The 20,980-nt window shown below is 50.3% G+C and overlaps 1 protein-coding gene across 1 annotated transcript in view; it reads left to right on the forward strand.

The window, feature by feature from the left end:
- LOC137571083 (vomeronasal type-2 receptor 26-like) overlaps window positions 1–20,980 on the forward strand; it is a 193,548-nt gene that overhangs the window by 90,249 nt on the left and 82,319 nt on the right. Inside the window, exons 3-4 of the mRNA XM_068279765.1 lie at window positions 3,549–4,364; window positions 7,944–8,236. Of these exons, the coding sequence (XP_068135866.1) occupies window positions 3,549–4,364; window positions 7,944–8,236 (1,109 nt within the window). The remainder of the gene's footprint in view (window positions 1–3,548; window positions 4,365–7,943; window positions 8,237–20,980) is intronic.

A 20,980-nucleotide genomic window follows, 5' to 3' on the forward strand; every position in this document is an offset into this window, starting at 1 on the left:
CAGGTACTGTGAACAGGTGCAGTGACTGGTATATAACACTGCGTGCTTCTGTCACGCAGCTGCAGTAAACATGAACAGGTATGCAGTGATTGGTATTACAAATGTGCAGCTGCCTGTCACACACATGCAGTGAAAAGGTAGGCACTTATTGTGCTGGGTAGGAATAAGCAAGGGGCCAAAGGCCAGCTGCAACTGACTGACAGGGCTGTATATGCAAATGTCAGTGGGACACACACCCAAAAAAAAAAAATAGATCACAAGAACAAAATTAGCTCTTAAAAGAGCTGTTTTGGGGTGCTTTTTAGCAATAAGTATCAGCAAGGAGCAAGCTAACAAGCCTAACAAGAGCCTAACAGCTTTCCCTATGTCTACAGCAGGTTCCTCTCCCTTCTCTAATTACTGCAGCCACACGAGTGAGGGAAATGGCCAATGCTGCCTGCCCTATATAAGGCAGAAGGGGGAGGGGGGGGGCTCCAGAAGGGAGTGTAGCCTGATTGGCTACCATGTGTCTGCTGACTGTGATGTAGAGGGTCAAAGTTGAGCCTAATGATGTAGTACAGGGGCGGGTCAAACTCGCATATAGTTTGCTGTTCACCGCAATTGTGAACCACTGAAGGTTGCGCGAATCGGTTCGCCGGTGAACCGTTCGGGCCATCTCTAGTGATGATAGAATAGCCCTAATATATATATATGTAACGATCGGTGTCAGCAACACAGATTTTCTGATTATTTGTGATCTGCAGAATCACCAATAATGCAGATGCTATACCTGATTATGTGGTGATCTGCAGAATCACCGATAATGCAGATGCTATACCTGATTATGTGGTGATCTGCAGAATCAATCTGCAGAATCACCAATAATACACGTATAGCTAGACACGGGACAACCAATGTGGTATAGTGTTTGGTGCAACAGTAATTGGAGAAGTTATCTCCCGAAGAACGGGAGATACAGACACTAGTGCAGCCAGGGATTCCCTGAGAAGCAGGAAATCAGACTGTACTGCAGCCAGAGGGCCCCTGAGGGGCAGGGACCACTGATTGGAGTTATGTGGTGAAGATTGGTCTGCAGCTAGGGATTCCCGGATGAGTAAGGAATCAGACTATACTGCAGCCAAGGATTCCCTGAAGATTGGGAATCCAACTGTACAGCAGCCAGTGGACCTGTAGAGGTAGAGATCCACTGGCTATGCTGCCTGATGGCCTCCAGAGGAGCTGGTGACCAGTACTGTTGGGCGAACACCTGGATGTTCGGGTTCGGGTCCGTTCGCCGAACATGGGCCAGATGTTCGGCATGTTCGGGCCGAACCCCGAACTCCCCCGAACATGCCGCTTTTGGGGGCCCTATGGGGTCGCAGGCATAAGGGGGGAGCATGCCCCGATCACGGGGGGGGTCGGAAATTCCCCCCACCCCCTCCGCTAGTGCTCCCTCCTCTGCCCGCTTCCCCATAAAAAAGTTTGCGTAAAGTTAAATAGTACCGGTGGTGGCTGCTGCAGTGGCTGGCTGGCAGTGGTGTGAGTGAGGAGGAGGAGTCTGAGTAGGACGCATTGAGGCCGGGCAGCGGGCGGTTCAGCGGTAGTACCCTTGTGGTACTTCCGCCCTTTCTCTGACCTCACGTCCTCTACGTGATGACGCATACGAGGGTACGCGTGACGCGTACCCTCATATGCAGAGGACGTGAGGTCAGAGAAAGGGCGGAAGTACCACAAGGGTACTACCGCTGAACCGCCCGCTGCCCGGCCTCAACGCGTCCTACTCGGACTCCTCCTCCTCACTCACACCACTGCCAGCCAGCCACTGCAGCAGCCACCACCGGTACTATTTAACTTTACGCAAACTTTTTTATGGGGAAGCGGGCAATGGGGGGAGCGCTAGCGGAGGGGTTGGGGGGAATTTCCGACCCCCCCGCGATCGGGGCATGCTCCCCCCTTATGCCTGCGACCCCATAGGGGGGCCGTATTCGGCCGAACAGGGGCCCTGTTCGGCCGGGCATTGAGCAGTTCGGGCGAACCCGAACTAAAAGGCCAAACACCATCAGGTGTTCGGCCGAACTCGAACATCACCCGAACAGGGTGATGTTCTGCAGAACCCGAACAGTGGCGAACACTGTTCGCCCAACACTAGTGACCATAGGATAGTAATAGCAGCAAGTAACCACCTGAAGACCAGGTGTCACAGAGGTACAGTAAAGCTGTTCACCCAAGAGCTAGGTGACAGCCAGAAAGGTCAGACAAGCCTAGTCGGCAACACACGGACAGAGAAGGTACAAGAGCGGAAGACTGATTCGGTATCCAGTTTCAGGCAGGGATTGGCAACAGATAATCAGATAGGCAGAAGTACCGAATCAGAGTTCAGGGGAGTAGTCAGGAAAGCCAAAGGTCATAACAGGTAACAAAGATATATCACTGTCCTAGACTAAGGTGTGAGGTCCTTGGTCTCAACACCCCGGAACTAGTCTAGCGGATAGGCAGTGACAATATAGATCTCTCCTAGTCTTGGGTGTGAGGTCCTTGGTCTCAACACCCCGGAACTAGTCTAACACATAAACAGTAGCAAGCAATAGTACTTTAAACTATCAAAAGAATCTGACTCAGTGTGAATTCCCAGCTCCGGCTGGTTCTAACACACTGTGGGATCTGACTCAGGTCTGAGCGGTCACACGTAGATGTTCGCAACAGCAGACAACTTGCAACTGACTGGCAAGTCCTATATATACTAAAAGCGCTCCACGGCGCCGCCCCAGCCACTCAGCCAATCCAGAGCATAGCTGGAGTCAGCTGATCGGCATGATCAGCTGACTCCTCTTCTAGCAGTATAAAGGTCCTGTCGCTTGGCTCACGTGCGCATAGCTCTCCATCTGTGTGCACTAGAAGGACCAGGCAAAGCAACACCATGCTGCTGCGTGGCAGAAGCCACTGGCTGAGACGCAGAGATAGCCGCCATGCCGCTCGCCCATGCGGCGGTATCTCCGCTATCCATTACAATATATATGATTAAAAGTTAAGTTTTAGGTAATTAAGGATGGTCGGAAATGTCGATTTCCAATTCTGCAGAAATTACGATTTTTGCCAATGCCGATTACCGATTTCACAGATTTCCGATCGGTTCCCGATTTCCAAGTTCGGATTTCCGATTTCCGAGTAGTGGGTCTTTGGTCATTTTTTGCATTCTCTGATTGGTCCAATGCCTCCAAGTTCTGTGATTGGCCTAAAATTACCGAGTTGTGGTAATGCAGTATTTCTACAGAAATCTGATTTCCGTGTTCCGTTTTCCGATTGGAAATTCAGAAATTTAAATTCCGCAAAATCCGAATGAGCCACTCTAATTACCGTCTCTTTACGGGATAATAGGGCCATTTGGGGATGGTACAGTCCCAATGTTTGTATGTTTATTACCCTATCTTGTCTTATTTCTTGGTGTTTGATAGAAACAGACTTGGTTGGCTCTTATCACACAGATACAAATTGACAAACCTCATGTAATGTACGCAAATACATAGGAGAATATTGTCATTATCCAGACAAAACTATTTTTCTGTTTTTAGGTCAGTTATGGGGCGACCAGTCATGTCCTCACTGACAGAAGTATCTACCCAACGTTCTTCCGGACAGTACGTGGAGACCAGGCTATTTATACCACAATATCCAGCCTAGTTCACTTCTTTGGCTGGACCTGGGTTGGAGTTATATCTTCAGATGATGATAGCGGTAATGAAGAAACTCAACTTCTGACCAAACATCTGACAGCGAAGGGCATTTGTGTGGCCTACATGATAAAGTTAAAATATAATAAAAAGAATGTTACAGACTTCAATGAAATAGGAATCTCTGAGATTATTCAAAAGTCATCTGCCCAGGTTATCATACTTTGTGGGACTTATGCTTCATTTTTTGTTGATCTTTTACCTAGAATAATGCCTGTGCTCCGAGATAAGACTCTTATCTTTGGTCCTACATTTGCCTCAAACTCGTTTCTTATAGAGACGTATACAGAAGCCTTCAATTGTTGTTTGGTTGTACAACCTCCTAAAACACCTATTCCTGATATGAATAGTTTCTTTGAAAGTTTTATTTTTATAAATCACCCAAAAGACATGTTACTGAGACACATATGGCGGGAGTATATGTACTGGTCCCAAAGTGACATCTCCAGGGACAGATTTTCTGATCAGTCATTAAACATCACTCCTCAGAATTTCTCAGGTGCAGAAAAAATAACGGACTTTTCTTATTTTCATTACCCTGGACTGTCAGATCGGGTGTACAATGCTGTCTATTCATTGGCTTATGCCATACATGAAATGATCATGTTTCCAGGTGGGATTAAAAATGTTTCTAGATTCCATCACCATCATAACCAAGTAAGTAATGATTTCTTTTATGAGAACTTTTTGTTTTGAGGGGTTTTCTTTGGAAAGGCAGCAAAAACTGACCAACCAAAGTTGAAGAGAACCCGAGGTGGGTTTGAAGAATATTATCTGCATACAGAGGCTGGATCTGCCTATACAGCCCAGCCTCTGTTGCTATCCCAAACCCCCCTAAGGTCCCCCTGCACTCTGCAATCCCTCATAAATCACAGCCACGCTGCTGACAAACAGCTTGTCAGAGCTGGCTGTGTTTATCTCTATAGTGTCAGTCTGATGCTCTCCCCGCCTCCTGCAGAACTCCAGTCCCCGCCTGCATCCCTTCCCTCCCTGCTGATTGGAGGTAAGGTACAGGGGCAGGGACCGGAGCTATGCAGGAGGCGGGGGAGCAGCTGAGACTGACACTACAGATGTAAACACAGCCTCACAGCACGGCTGTGATTTATGAGGGATTGCAGAGTGCAGGGGGACCTTAGTGGGGTTTGGGATCAGGGTTGCTCAGCAGGACTCCGAATGCGAAGTTTCCCCGAAAAATACGGGTGTTTTTTGGGTTTGCCGCATGCGAACCCGAACCCGAATGCTGCAATCCGAGCCGAACCTGAATACGAAGCCTGCCGAATGTGCGCACTCGAATTTGGCCGGATGGAGCTGTGGGTTTGGTTTCGGCTTCGGGATTCGGGGATGACGTGATTGGGCCAATCAGAAGTCCTCCTGCCGAGGACCTGGCAACCCTAGCAACCAATCAGAGGAGGGGAGCCTGGCCCTCCCCTCCTCTATATAAGGCGGTGGCCATGTTGCGGAGCCACGCACTTGTGTGACTGCTGCTGGTACTGAGAGATTCTCCAGTGCTGTGCTGTGTCTGAGCAAGTGCTTTTCACTGCTAAACCTAGCGTTTTGCTTCCTAAACACCTCCTAAACACATTTATTGTTGTCTTATATAGTTAGCTAGTATTTTGATTGCTTTTAGTCAGCTAGTGTATAGTGTATACTGTGCTAGGCTAGTGTTAGTCTATGTGCAGGCTAGGCCTGCTAGCCTAGGTAGCCTTAGCCTACTACTAGCTTAGGTAGGTTAGGGATTCTAGTTAGGTGTGTGTGAGGAAACGCGGAAAAGCCGCCGCTGGTACTCAGAGTAAGGCGGCTGATTCCGCGTTCAACAGGGCAGCTGGCGCGCAGTCGGAGCGCGGAAAAACCGCCGCATGCCCAGACAACAGGGCGGCGGATTCCGTGTCCAACGTAGTAGGTTACACGCATAGGCCCACTCCTATCAGTAATGCTGAATGCGGAGAAAACGCTGCACGCACAGACGGTGGTGCGGCGGATTCCGCATCCCATACAGCAGAAACATTACAACACATGTCTGGTGTGGCTGGGACTGATAGTCCACACTGGTTCAGGAGGACGCGCGCGCGCGCAGAGAGGCAGGGACTTTATGACAGTCAGAAGGAGGTCAGCTGACCAAGCAGGTCAGCTGACAATTTCAGCAGCTTTCATTGGTCCAGCACTTAGGGGAGGCGCTGGAGAGCGCTGGTGTATATATACTGGGTGCTGGTCATTTCTCTGGTGTCTGGCTTTGCGATCACTACGTGGTAGCACTCAGACCCTGTCAGTATCTGTGTTTATTAGACCAGTTTCTTAGGTGTTGATGATCATGGAGCTCACACCATAGTCTAGGAAATCTGTGATTATCTGTGTTATTATCTAGATCAGTTTCCAAGGTGTTGATGACCAAGGAACTCACACCTTAGTCTAGGATTTCTGTACCATCTGTATTATTATCATTATCTAGTCTAGTTCCAGGAGTGTTGAGGATCTAGGAGCTCACACTCAAGCCTAGGCATTGTTGATTATCTGTCATGACCTTCTGCTTTCCTGACCATTCTTCTGATCTCTGATTCTGTACCTTTGTCATTCTGATACTCTGTTGTCAAACTCTGCTGGTCTTAGGATTTTGCATCTGTCTTCTGTCTCTGTACTTTGTCTGTCCGTGTGTTAACGACCTGGCCTGTCCGACCTCGAGGACTCTCTCTGCTGTTAAGAGATAGTTCACAGATCTGTCAGTGACACTTCCACATTGATGTCACTCACGTTCTGTCCTTCCCACTCTCTGCCTGGCTCCACCCCTTGGGGAGCCTCAGGCCATTGGAAGGAATCTGTTATCTGGGAAGTACTTCCTACTGCCTTGCACCCGCTGTACGGGTGCTCTCTTCAAAGTATTACTGTTGCACCAAACACTCATATATTACTCAGGTGTTCAGAGGTTAGTAATATATCTGATTATCGGTGATACTGCAGATCATCTATAATCGGGTATGTATCTGTATTCTCGGTGATACTGCAGATCGCCGATAATCAGATCCTCTCTGTTCCACCGATCGCTACAGTGTGTACTTAGTAGTACTAGTTTAGTTAATTATTACTGCTGTAGTCTGTTACTTTATTAGTTTCAGTACTGTGTTAGTTAGTTACTGACTGTGACAGGTCACCACCAGCATCCGTTGTGAGTGACCTGACCTGTGACTGTCTGTCGCCTGCGCGAGCCTATTGATTGATTGCGTCTGACCATGTGTGACCGATTGTTGTAATTATCACCGACTGTCTGCCGCATGACTTACTTGAAGCATAGTACGCTAGGTGTTTCTTAGTTACCTGCGTGCGTGCTACTACTAGTGTCTACTACTATACTACTAGTCTACTAGTACCCGTTCACTTATTTTTTTTCACCTTTACTGTGTGATTTTATTATCATCCGTAGTGTGTGTAATAAATAAGAGTTACAACACATACAGGCCACCACCAGCATCCGTAGTGAGTGACCTCCTGTGTCTGTCTGTCGCCTGCCCGAGCGTATTGATTGATTGCGTCTGACCGTGTGTGACCGTTTGTAATTGTCACCGACTGTCTGCCGCACCACTTACTTGTAGCATAGTACGCTAGGTGTTTCTTAGTTACCTGCGTGCGTGCTACTACTAGTGTCTACTACTATATTACTAGTCTACTAGTACCCGTTCACTTATTTTTTTTCACTTTTACTGTGTGATTTTATTATCATCCGTAGTGTGTGTAATAAATAAGAGTTACAACACATACAGGCCACCACCAGCATCCGTTGTTGTGAGTGACCTGTGACTGTCTGTCGCCTGCCCGAGCCTATTGATTGATTGCGTCTGACCGTGTGTGACCGTTTGTAATTGTCACCGACTGTCTGCCGCACGACTTACTTGTAGCGTAGTACGCTAGGTGTTTCTTAGCTACCTGCGTGCATACTACTACTGCCTACTACTACTACTAGTCACCACCAAGTCACCACCAACACAGACTTTATTAAAGTTTACACCCTTTCCCGCCCTCTTCTACTTATTTTTTTTTTACTGTATTTGTATAGTGCACAATGACTGGCAGAGGTAGAGGTAGAGGGCGAGGCACCACCAGGAGAGGAAGCGCCATTGCAGGAGCCACTGCCAGCAGCAGCAGGTCTGGGACTGGTCCGCCGCCAGCCACTGACCACAGGGAGGAGGGAGCAGAGGCGCAACAGCAGCGTGTTGCGCCCATCTTTGAGACGGGGTTGGGGAGAGTCAGGTGCAGGCTGTGGTGGAAATGATGGCGGGGCAGGAAGCCACCTTTTCCAGCCAGGTCTCCAGCACCAGCAAGACTAGTGCCACCAGCACCAGCACTGTCCGCAGCAGGCCTCCACCAGCGCTTGAGGCCATGGTCACGGTGACCCCATCGACCAGCCTGTCCTCAAAGAGCACGCTCTTCTCCCCTGAGACTGTGACCATGTACAGGGATGTTTTTGAGAAGTATAAGTTGGAGATGATGGGGCCATCCAAGGAGGAGGAGGAGGAGTTTGAGGAGGAGTTTGAGGTGCAGAAGTTTGTTGTTGGCGCTGAGGAGGAGGGGCGTGATGCAGGGGATGTTGGGGTAGAGGAGTTGGTTGAGTCGGGCTCACAGGATTTGTTTGGGGTTGATGATGATGACTTGATAGATCCTTCCTATGTGCCACCAGTACCACCAGCACAGTTGGTTGAAGGCAGCTCGTCATCGGAGGAGGAGGCGTCTCTGGCACAGAGGCGCGGCAGCAGCAAGGCGGCCAGCACAGGGCGTGGAAGGCAGGAGCCACAGCCTACTGCTTCAGTCGCTACCACCACCTGCAGCAAACCTCTAACTAGAACCAAAAAGGCACAATCCTCCAAGGGCACCCAAAAACCCCAGCCCTCAAGCTCAAAGAGCAGGTTGAAGTCCCCAGTCTGGCGGTACTTCACCAAGTGCCAAGTGGACTAGACCCGTGCAATTTGCAACAGATGCAATCTCAGTCTCAGCAGAGGTCGCAATATCCACAAATTATGTACCTCCTGCCTGCAGACTAGTGTTGGGCGAACACCTGGATGTTCGGGTTCGCGAACGTTTGCCGAACATGGCCGCGATGTTCGGGTGTTCGTGCCGAACTCCGAACATAATGGAAGTCAATGGGGACCCGAACTTTAGTGCTTTGTAAAGCTTCCTTACATGCTACATACCACAAATTTGCAGGGTATGTGCACCTTGGGAGTGGGTACAAGAGAAAAAAAATATTTGAAAAAGAGCTTATAGTTTTTGAGAAAATTGATTGTAAAGTTTCAAAGGAAAAAAATGTCTTTTAAATGCGGAAAATGTCATTTTTCTTTGCACAGGTAACATGCTTTTTGTCGCCATGCAGTCATAAATGTAATACAGATAAGAGGTTCCAGGAAAAGGGACCGGTAACGCTAACCCAGCAGCAGCACAAGTGATGGAACAGGAGGAGGGCAGCGCAGGAGGAGAAGGCCACGCTTTGAGACACAACAACCCAGGCATTGCATGAGGACAAGAAGCGTGCGGATAGCAATGCATTTTGTCACCATGCAGTCATAAATGTAATACAGATAAGAGGTTCCGTAAAAAGGGACCGGCAACGCTAACCCAGCAGCAGCACACGTGATGGAACAGGAGGAGGCACAGGAGGAGAAGGCCACGCTTTCAGGCGCAACCCAGGCCTTGCATGAGGACAAGAAGCGTGCGGATAGAAATGCATTTTGTCGCCATGCAGTCATAAATGTAATACAGATGAGAGGTTCAATAAACAGGGACTGGAAACGCTAACCCATCATAGATGTTCATTGTTCATGTTACTTGGTTGGGGTCCGGGAGTGTTGCATAGTCGTTTCCAATCCAGGATTGATTCATTTTAATTTGAGTCAGACGGTCTGCATTTTCTGTGGAGAGGTGGATACGCCGATCTGTGACGATGCCTCCGGCAGCACTGAAACAGCGTTCCAACATAACGCTGGATGCCGGGCAAGCCAGCACCTCTATTGCGTACATTGCCAGTTCGTGCCAGGTGTCTAGCTTCGATACCCAATAGTTGAAGGGTGCAGATGGATTGTTCAACACAGCTACGCCATCTGACGTGTAGTCCTTGACCATCTTCTCCAGGCGATCGGTGTTGGAGGTGGACCTGCATGCTTGCTGTTCTGTGGGCTGCTGCATGGGTGTCAGAAAATTTTCCCACTCCAAGGACACTGCCGATACCATTCCCTTTTGGGCACTAGCTGCGGCTTGTGTTGTTTGCTGCCCTCCTGGTCGTCCTGGGTTTGTGGAAGTCAGTCTGTCGGCGTACAACTGGCTAGAGGAGGGGGAGGATGTCAATCTCCTCTCTAAAGTCTCCACAAGGGCCTGCTGGTATTCTTCCATTTTGACCTGTCTGACTCTTTCTTCAAGCAGTTTTGGAACATTGTGTTTGTACCGTGTATCCAGAAGGGTATAAACCCAGTAATTGGTGTTGTCCAGAATGCGCACAATGCGTGGGTCGCGTTCAATGCAGTCTAGCATGAATTGAGCCATGTGTGCCAGAGTCCTGCCAGAATCCTCATCATCCTCTTGTGAGCGTTGTGATAGTTGTGATGCATCATAGTCGTCACCTTCTTCCTGGTCTGCTTCTGCTGACCATTCGCGCTGAATTGTGGAAGTCCAACGTGTACCGCTCTGGCCCTCGTCAGTGGTGGCATGAAATTCCTGCTCCAACTCCAGCTGTTCCTGCTCCTCTTCTTCGTCATAGCTGCTGGGGCCAGCGTTTCCTGAGGCAGATGGCCTGATGTTGGTATCATCACGCTGATCGTTTTCTCCTTCAGATTCCCCCAGTTGCATCATGACAGCTGTTTCCTTGATTTTCAACATTGACTTCTTCAGTAAACACAGCAGTGGTATGGTAATGCTGACTGAAGAGTTGTCACTGCTCACAAGCAACGTGGATTGCTCAAAATTTTGGAGGACTTGGCAGAGGTCCAACATGTTGGCCCAATCGGATCCACAGAAGCTTGGCAGCTGTCCGGATGCGCCTCGGTACTGCGCCGTCATGTACTGGACCACTGCACTCTTCTGCTCGCAAAAGCGGGCTAGCATGTGCAGCGTAGAATTCCAGCGCGTAGGGACATCACACAGCAAGCGATGGTGGGGGAGATTGAAGCGCTCCTGCATCTTGGCGAGTGCCCCCGAAGCAGTACTGGAATTTCTACAATGTTTGGCCACTCGTCGCACCTTCAACAGAAGATCGGCCATGCTTGGGTATGTCCTCAGGAACCGCTGAACTACTAGGTTCATCACGTGCGCCAGGCAAGGGATGTGTGTCAGCTTAGCCAACCTTAAAGCATGAATGAGATTACTCCCATTATCATACACAACCATGCCCGGTTTCAGGTCCAGCGGTGCCAGCCACAAATCCGTCTGTTCCTTTATTCCCCTCCAAATTTCCTCCCCTGTGTGCTGCTGATCCTACTGCTGCTGGGTTAGCGTTTCCGGATGAGGTACAGCTTTGAGATGCGTTGGAGGAGAAGGAGTCAGAGAGGTAGGTGCTGCTGTTGTTGTTATCCAGTGGGAGGGACGGCGGTGCAGCTGTTTGCGGCGTGGGCAACACCCGCGCCGTAGCAGGTTAGGAATCGCTGCCAGGCTCCACAAGGTTCACCCAGTGCGCGGTAAGGGAGATGTATCGACCCTGGCCGAACGCACTCGTCCAGGTGTCAGTGGTGAGGTGAACCTTGCAGGCAACGGCATTCTTCAAGCTTCGGGTTATTTTGCTGACCACGTGCTCATGCAACTCAGGCACTGCAGAGCGCGCAAAGTGGTAGCGGCTGGGAACCACGTAACGTGGGATGGCCACTGACATTATGCCCTTGAAGCTGTTTGTCTCCACCACTTGATATGGCAGCATTTCGCAGGCCAGAAGCTTGGCTATGCTGGCTGTTAGTGCCACGGCCCGGGGGTCATTTGCTGGCAATTTCCTCTTGCGCTCAAACATCTCCGAGACAGACAACTGAACCGTAGGGCTGCACACTGAAGGGCTGTTGGTTGTTGTGTTTGATGAAGACTGGGAGACCTCAAGAGCACTATTCCGGAAAGTGACAGTGTCAGCGTCGTCTGATGTTTGTGAATGTTGTTGTGAACCACGCAATGGCTGGGCTACTGCTGCTGCTGAGGAGGGTCTGGTGGTGAGTCTGGTGACCCCAAGGGAGGCAGTGTTTCTGGTACCCTGTCCTGCCGCGTTTGCCCACAGAGTGGGATGATTGGATACCATGTGGCGGGTCATGCTGGTGGTGGAGAGGTTGTTAATATTTTTTCCCCCTGCTCAGGCGGGTCTTGCACACCTTGCAAATCACCATGGTACCATCCTCACTGCAGTCTTCAAAGAAAGGCCAGACTTTGGAGCACCTGCCTTGCTGGCGATTTCTGTTTGCGCCTCTTTTGCGTCTCACTTGAACTTTCACGCTTGTGGTGCCTGAAATTGTGCGCCGCCTACCTTGTGGCACAAGGCGAACTCGTGCAGCAGTGGGTTCTTCAACAGACTCATCTGTGCTGCTACGACGGCGATGTTCTCCTTCACATACAAAATCTGGGTCTGTGTCCACATTGTCCAAACCCTCCTCTTCCATCTCCTCAAACTCATCATATGTGATTGTGGGCCGCCGCCGTGGAGTAGAGCACCCCAGAACAACCTCTGCGCAGCTCACTCCAACGTCGTCTTCCAGATCTTCTCGGCCGACCTCCTGCAATTGAAACCCCTCCTGCCCAACTTGCTCTGGGATTTGGGTTTCAAAGTCCTCAGACTCGCCTTGCATTTCAGTGCGCGGTGCATTTCCCACAGTAAATGGTTGTAAATCCGGGCACAACATTTCTGGCTGTTCCATTGACCTTTGAAAGGTGGAAGTTTGTTGGGCTGGGAATAGCTCCTGCGAATACCCCATTGTGTCCTGAGGTAATTCTTCGGACTGGTTATTTGGCAGTTGTGTGCGTGGTGTCGCTGCCAGTTGTGTCAGCTTTGTGCCCTCTGGCTCCTTGTAACTGGCTGAGGACTCGGACCTCATGCGTGATGTGCTGGTGCTGCTTAACCCACTGCTGGACGCTTGAGAGGTCATACAATTAATTATCTGGTCCTGTTCTTTTGTATTTGTGAGGGTTGATTTCCTGGACAACATGGGTGGAGTTGAGTGGGTTTTCTTCGGTGCTCCACTGTGGCCTGTACGTGAACCGTCAGGGGAAACACCTCTTCCCTTGCCCCTCCCTCTTTCACAGGATTTCTTCTTCATTTCACTTATCCTTAAAGTACACGTTGACTGGCAGCAGTACAGTGGCAGTACAGAAATGCTATATAGTGGTGGGTGAGCGGTGTACTACTATTCCCAGCAGCGACAGAGAGTACAATGCTTTACAGTGGTGGGTGAGCGGTGTACTACTGTTCCCAGCAGCGACACAGAGCACAATGCTATACAGTGGTGGGTGAGCGGTGTACTACTATTCCCAGCAGCGACACAGCACAATGCTATACAGTGGAGGGTGAGCGGTGTACTACTATTCCAAGCAGCGACACAGAGCACAATGCTATACAGTGGTGGGTGAGCGGTGTACTACTATTCCCAGCAGCGACATAGAGCACAATGCTATACAGTGGTGGGTGAGCGGTGTACTACTGTTCCCAGCAGCGACACAGAGCACAATGCTATACAGTGGTGGGTGAGCGGTGTACTACTGTTCCCAGCAGCGACACAGAGCACAATGCTATACAGTGGTGGGTGAGCGGTGTACTACTGTTCCCAGCAGCGACACAGAGCACAATGCTATACAGTGGTGGGTGAGCGGTGTACTACTGTTCCCAGCAGAGACACAGAGCACAATGCTATACAGTGGTGGGTGAGCGGTGTACTACTGTTCCCAGCAGCGACACAGAGCACAATGCTATACAGTGGTGGGTGAGCGGTGTACTACTGTTCCCAGCAGCGACACAGAGCACAATGCTATACAGTGGTGGGTGAGCGGTGTACTACTGTTCCCAGCAGCGACACAGAGCACAATGCTATACAGTGGTGGGTGAGCGGTGTACTACTGTTCCCAGCAGCGACACAGAGCACAATGCTATACAGTGGTAGGTGAGCGGTGTACTACTATTCCCAGCAGAGACACAGAGCACAATGCTATACAGTGGTGGGTGAGCGGTGTACTACTATTCCCAGCAGCGACACAGAGCACAATGCTATACAGTGGTGGGTGAGCGGTGTACTACTGTTCCCAGCAGCGACACAGAGCACAATGCTATACAGTGGTGGGTGAGCGGTGTACTACTGTTCCCAGCAGCGACACAGAGCACAATGCTATACAGTGGTAGGTGAGCGGTGTACTACTATTCCCAGCAGAGACACAGAGCACAATGCTATACAGTGGTGGGTGAGCGGTGTACTACTGTTCCCAGCAGCGACACAGAGCACAATGCTATACAGTGGTGGGTGAGCGGTGTACTACTGTTCCCAGCAGCGACACAGAGCACAATGCTATACAGTGGTGGGTGAGCGGTGTACTACTGTTCCCAGCAGAGACACAGAGCACAATGCTATACAGTGGTGGGTGAGCGGTGTACTACTATTCCCAGCAGCGACACAGAGCACAATGCTATACAGTGGTGGGTGAGCGGTGTACTACTATTCCCAGCAGAGACACAGAGCACAATGCTATACAGTGGTGGGTGAGCGGTGTACTACTGTTCCCAGCAGCGACACAGAGCACAATGCTATACAGTGGCGGGTGAGCGGTGTACTACTATTCCCAGCAGCGACACAGAGCACAATGCTATACAGTGGTGGGTGAGCGGTTTACTACTGTTCCCAGCAGCGACACAGAGCACAATGCTATACAGTGGCGAGTGAGCGGTGTACTACTATTCCCAGCAGCGACACAGAGCACAATGCTATACAGTGGTGGGTGAGCGGTGTACTACTATTCCCAGCAGCGACACAGAGCACAATGCTATGCAGTGGCGGGTGAGCGGTGTACTACTGTTCCCAGCAGAGACACAGAGTGGCAGTAAACACAATGCTATACAGAGGTGGGTGAGCGGTGTACACAGAGTGGCAGTAAACACAATGCTATATAGTGTGGGTGAGCGGTGTTCTACTGTTCCCAGCAGCGACACAATGACTGGGGGGACCCTGGCTAGCCTGGCTGGAGAGAGAACTACCCTGCCTGCCTACCCAAAGCTAAACCCACAGACAAATGGCGGAGAAATGACGTGGACCACATGACCCGTTCGGCCAATCACAGCGCTAGCCGAACGTTCGGGGAACGTTCGGCCATGCGCTCTTAGTTCGGCCATATGGCCGAACGGTTTGGCCGAACACCATCAGGTGTTCGGTCGAACTCGAACATAACCCGAACAGGGTGATGTTCTGCAGAACCTGAACAGTGGCGAACACTGTTCGCCCAACACTACGTAGGGGGACTAACAGGGGGGAGGGGGCACAATTTTGGTGTTTGCCATAGGCGCCATGTTACCCAGATACGCCTCTGCCTGGCTACCCCACATTCTGTCATCAGACCTCCCTACAATCATCCTCGGGGACTTTAATATTCCTATTGATCTGCCCAACACACCTGCCACCATTCAGCTACTTTCCCTTGCCAACTCCCTTGGCCTCTCCCAGCACGTAAACTCCCCCACCCACTCTGCTGGTCATATCCTCGACCTCATCTTCTCCAAATCCACCTTCCTCACCGACCTGGACATTGCACCATTCCCTCTCTCTGACCATCACCTCCTCACCTTCACCATCTCCCAATCCTCCTCCTCTGCCCCCCCCCCCCCTACCATGTCTGGTCGATGGCAAAGGGATCTGCCCAATCTGAATCCAACCATCCTAGCTGACCCCCTCCTCCTAGCTGACCCCCCTCCTCTCCCTCTCCTCCACCCTCCCCACCCTGTCATGCCCCAATCAAGCAGCAGTACTATATAACAAGGCCCTCTCATCAGCCTTAGATGAAGCTGTACCCCTAACCTTCCGCCCCAACAACCCCCCCAATCCCCAACCCTGGCACACCACCCACACACGCAACCTCAAGAAAGGGACACAAGCCGCTGAGCGTAAATGGAGAAAATCGCTTCTCAATACCGATTTCCTGGATTATAAAGCTAAGCTGCTACTTTTCCACACTGCACTATCAGAAGCTAAACAAAAGTATTTTGCTGCCCTGATAGGAACTCATGCCTCCAACTAGAGATGGGCCGAACGTGTTCGCCGGCGAACGGTTCCAGGCGAACCCAGGGTGTTTCGCCTTTGCTGGCGAAAGCGAACTTACACGGAAGTTCAATTCGCCCCATAATGCTCTATGAGGGTCAACTTTGACCCTCTGCATCACAGTCAGCAGGTGCATTGTAGCCAATCCGGCTATACTAAGCCTTGGACCCCCCCTTATATAAGGCAGGCTCCGGCGGCCATTAGCCTCGCTCGTGTGCCTGCTAGAGACAGACTAGGGACAGCTGCTGCAGACTTGTTCTCCTAGGGACAGATTAGTCAGGCTCTTGCCTTCTTAGCTTGCTCCTAGCTGAATCTTATTGCTATAATAGCGCCCTAGAAAAGCTCTTTTCAGAGCTCATCCTGCTCGTGTGATCAATTTTTTTTCCTGTGTTTGAAGCTGACACTTGTGTTTAGGCAGCATTGCTAATTCATACTGTGTGTCCCACTGCCAGCAGCAGTAGCATATTCAGTGACTACTACCTGTGTGTGTGATACACTTGTGTTGTTTAGACAGCATTGCTAATTCATAATGTGTGTGTCCCACTGCCAGCAGCCCACCAGCATTCAGCAGCACATTTAGGGACTACTACCTGTGTGTGTGACAGGGAGCTGCACATTGTACTACCTACCCAGTACTGCATTTACCTACTACTAGTACCTGTTGTGTTTAGTTAACCCACCTCATCACTGCATACACCTACGTTTGTGTTGAGTGAACCCACCTCGCTGCACATAACTACCTTTTGTGTTGAGTGAACTCACCTCACTGCATATCAGACCTCAACACCTTTGTGTTGAGTGAACTCAGCTGACTGCATCTTACTACCTGTTGTGTTCAGTGAACTCACCTCACTGCATATAACCACCTTTTTTGTGTTGAGTGAGCTCACCTTACTGCACATAGCTACCTTTTGTGTTCAGTGAACTCACCTCTCTGCATATATAACTAACTTTGGGTTGAGTGAACTCACCTCACTGCATATAGCTCCTAAGTCCGCCTCCTGTATTGTTATTTTTGGTCACTACCTCGGGGCGGGCGTGCATGCCTGCCCGCTGCCCTCCTTGGATGTGTAGTGGTAGCCGTTGCTCAAGCTCCACACCGGATTCCATCCCTCATTCCCTGGCCATGACCTAGCAGCGTTCATACTGCTCCCACTCACACTACACTCATACCACCCTCCCCTAACACCATACAAACCACCCCCACCCCAGATAACAGTGACCGATACTCCCCCTTAAAATCTTACATTCCAAGATACACTTACTTATCTACACCGACGACCTGACACCATCTTGGAATGATACACTTTATTAAGTATCGGCCACATACAAAGTGACAATGCAAAATAACATCTTCATAATACAATAACACTCCATAATCAAAACAACCATATGAACATACAACTTTAACAATGAAAAAATACATTAACATATGTGTAAACATGAACATCCCATCTTCGTCCCTTTTTTGCTAGGAAAACCATAAAGAGGAGGGGCAACCACCAGGCATGAAAACCAACAACTCCTAGCCGCAGCCTGAGGCTCAGGAGTCCCTTGGGCTTACACGCCAACACATTGTCCAAAACCTTCTTGCCAAACTCTCGGCACCGATGGCTTCCCCGCGCAAGCCACCCCAACCAACCATGTGTTGCCCCTCCCACCAGCCAAGTCCACTCCCTCTAGCAAAGGGACCTCCGCCACATCCCCTTATTTGGGATAACGAAACGCATGTACCACCATACTCACCAGGACGCCATGGCTTGCGGCAACTATGCAACCTAATTAGACCCCCAACTCCCCCCTCTAACACTCCTAAGTAGGGTGGGTGGGTGGGACGTTTGCTCTCGCTGCTCCAACTAAGGTGACTGACGTCACCTCCTATCTCCCCGCCTAACTAGCTCCGCCCCCCCACGCTTAAACTACCCAATCCCAACAGCCCTACACTGCGTGCCCCTCTCTAACTCTTCCCCCCCTGCAACTCTCCCCTTACAGCTAGTTCCAGCAGGGAACTAACTAGGTCATGGAGCGCTGCGACGAGCCGCAGCGCTCCTCTTGACCTAGCAGCGTTCATACTGCTCCCACTCACACTACACTCATACCACCCTCCCCTAACACCATACAAACCACCCCCACCCCAGATAACAGTGACCGATACTCCCCCTTAAAATCTTACATTCCAAGATACACTTACTTATCTACACCGACGACCTGACACCATCTTGGAATGATACACTTTATTAAGTATCGGCCACATACAAAGTGACAATGCAAAATAACATCTTCATAATACAATAACACTCCATAATCAAAACAACCATATGAACATACAACTTTAACAATGAAAAAATACATTAACATATGTGTAAACATGAACATCCCATCTTCGTCCCTTTTTTGCTAGGAAAACCATAAAGAGGAGGGGCAACCACCAGGCATGAAAACCAACAACTCCTAGCCGCAGCCTGAGGCTCAGGAGTCCCTTGGGCTTACACGCCAACACATTGTCCAAAACCTTCTTGCCAAACTCTCGGCACCGATGGCTTCCCCGCGCAAGCCACCCCAACCAACCATGTGTTGCCCCTCCCACCAGCCAAGTCCACTCCCTCTAGCAAAGGGACCTCCGCCACATCCCCTTATTTGGGATAACGAAACGCATGTACCACCATACTCACCAGGACGCCATGGCTTGCGGCAACTATGCAACCTAATTAGACCCCCAACTCCCCCCTCTAACACTCCTAAGTAGGGTGGGTGGGTGGGACGTTTGCTCTCGCTGCTCCAACTAAGGTGACTGACGTCACCTCCTATCTCCCCGCCTAACTAGCTCCGCCCCCCCACGCTTAAACTACCCAATCCCAACAGCCCTACACTGCGTGCCCCTCTCTAACTCTTCCCCCCCTGCAACTCTCCCCTTACAGCTAGTTCCAGCAGGGAACTAACTAGGTCATGGAGCGCTGCGACGAGCCGCAGCGCTCCTCTTGACCTAGCAGCGTTCATACTGCTCCCACTCACACTACACTCATACCACCCTCCCCTAACACCATACAAACCACCCCCACCCCAGATAACAGTGACCGATACTCCCCCTTAAAATCTTACATTCCAAGATACACTTACTTATCTACACCGACGACCTGACACCATCTTGGAATGATACACTTTATTAAGTATCGGCCACATACAAAGTGACAATGCAAAATAACATCTTCATAATACAATAACACTCCATAATCAAAACAACCATATGAACATACAACTTTAAAAATGAAAAAATACATTAACATATGTGTAAACATGAACATCCCATCTTCGTCCCTTTTTTGCTAGGAAAACCATAAAGAGGAGGGGCAACCACCAGGCATGAAAACCAACAACTCCTAGCCGCAGCCTGAGGCTCAGGAGTCCCTTGGGCTTACACGCCAACACATTGTCCAAAACCTTCTTGCCAAACTCTCGGCACCGATGGCTTCCCCGCGCAAGCCACCCCAACCAACCATGTGTTGCCCCTCCCACCAGCCAAGTCCACTCCCTCTAGCAAAGGGACCTCCGCCAAGAGCAAGGCAAACGTGACTCCTTACGTTTGCCTTGCCCTCCACAGAGCCACCGCAAATTCAATCTTCTCCTGCAAGAGAAGATTGAACATGTCAGACCCCACGTCGGTAAAGTGCACGCCATCCCTCCGAAATAGCTCCCGATGCCGTTCCATCAATACATGCCGAGCTACCAATCCTCCCTGACTGCGAACGAACTTCGCCACCGCTCTATTGATTTTGATGCGAACCCTCTCAATGGCTCTGTAATCCCGCGCATACCGCCAACGGAATCTCGGGATAATTTCCGACCATATCACTACCACCCCCGGAACGGTCTCAATTATGACCGAGAGTGCTGATATGATGGCCTTCATCAAGGCCCTCATGGGAGTCAAGCCCAGGTCATTCCCGCCTGCGTGCACCAACACCACATGCGGTGAACCCTCACGTTGCAGCATCCGGTAAAACACCCCTAACAACCCGTCCCATTGTAACCCCCTGACGCCATTCCAGTGCAATACTGCTTCCCGAGCCGAGATTCCCAGCTGCCTTCCGTCCATTCGAAGACCGGCCCTCTGCTCAGCCCAATAAATGTAAGAGTGACCCAATAGCCACACCTTACAGACCGGAACATCTAAGAAGTAAAAACAGAACATTAGCACTAAACACAAATTAGTCACCAAAAAAACCCCCCCCCCCTTTTTTTTTTTTTTTTTTTTTTTTATATATATATATATAACACCCCTATTGCCCTGCCAGCTTACCCACCGCCCCCCTCCCTCCTCCCCCCCCCAACCAACTACCATCCATACATCTTACCCCGCAACCCTTAAGACAAGGCCTGGACCCTGTGAGGTCGGACATATAATAAAAACCGGTTGGATTGCCACCTCCCGATCTTTTTGACCATCTCTGAAGACAGACCCAACCTTGAGGCCTCTGTAGCGGCCCCGATCCGAAAGGAGTGTGATCCGTACTCCCTTTCTGGAAGCCCTAAACCTTTTAAACAGCGACGCAGGACCGCCGAAAACTGAAACCTGGATAAGGATGACCTGTCCTCATGAACCAGTAGTGACCCCCCACCCCTTGGCCTGATTAACATATATTCCGACCACGCCTGCAACGGGCAGGTGGTGCACCCTTCTAGTGGGAAAATCTGAACCACCGCCCCCCTTCCCTCCTGATCCATCTTTGACCTGCGAAACCTAACTATCAACGCCTCCCCCTGCCTCCATACGTCGTCCACCGAAAGCCCCCCCTGCACTTTACAATTACCACTCACCAATTCCCCAATTCTCATGGCCCCATAAAAAGCCAGAGAGAAGGCTAGTTTAAACAACTTAGCTTCGAAAACTGACACGCAAACGTGATCCAATTGTTTAAACAATGCCCCTAAAATTTCCCAAGAAACTGGTCGCCTATGATCTCCCTTGTCCGAACCTTTTTTTAACCCCTTAAGTGCCTGCCGAATTGCAAACCCTTTTGTGAAATCCCCCCACTCCATGAGTTTTGCTAA

The sequence above is a fragment of the Hyperolius riggenbachi genome, chromosome 4 (genome assembly GCF_040937935.1).
Source record: "Hyperolius riggenbachi isolate aHypRig1 chromosome 4, aHypRig1.pri, whole genome shotgun sequence".
Classification (NCBI taxonomy): Eukaryota; Metazoa; Chordata; class Amphibia; order Anura; family Hyperoliidae; genus Hyperolius; species Hyperolius riggenbachi.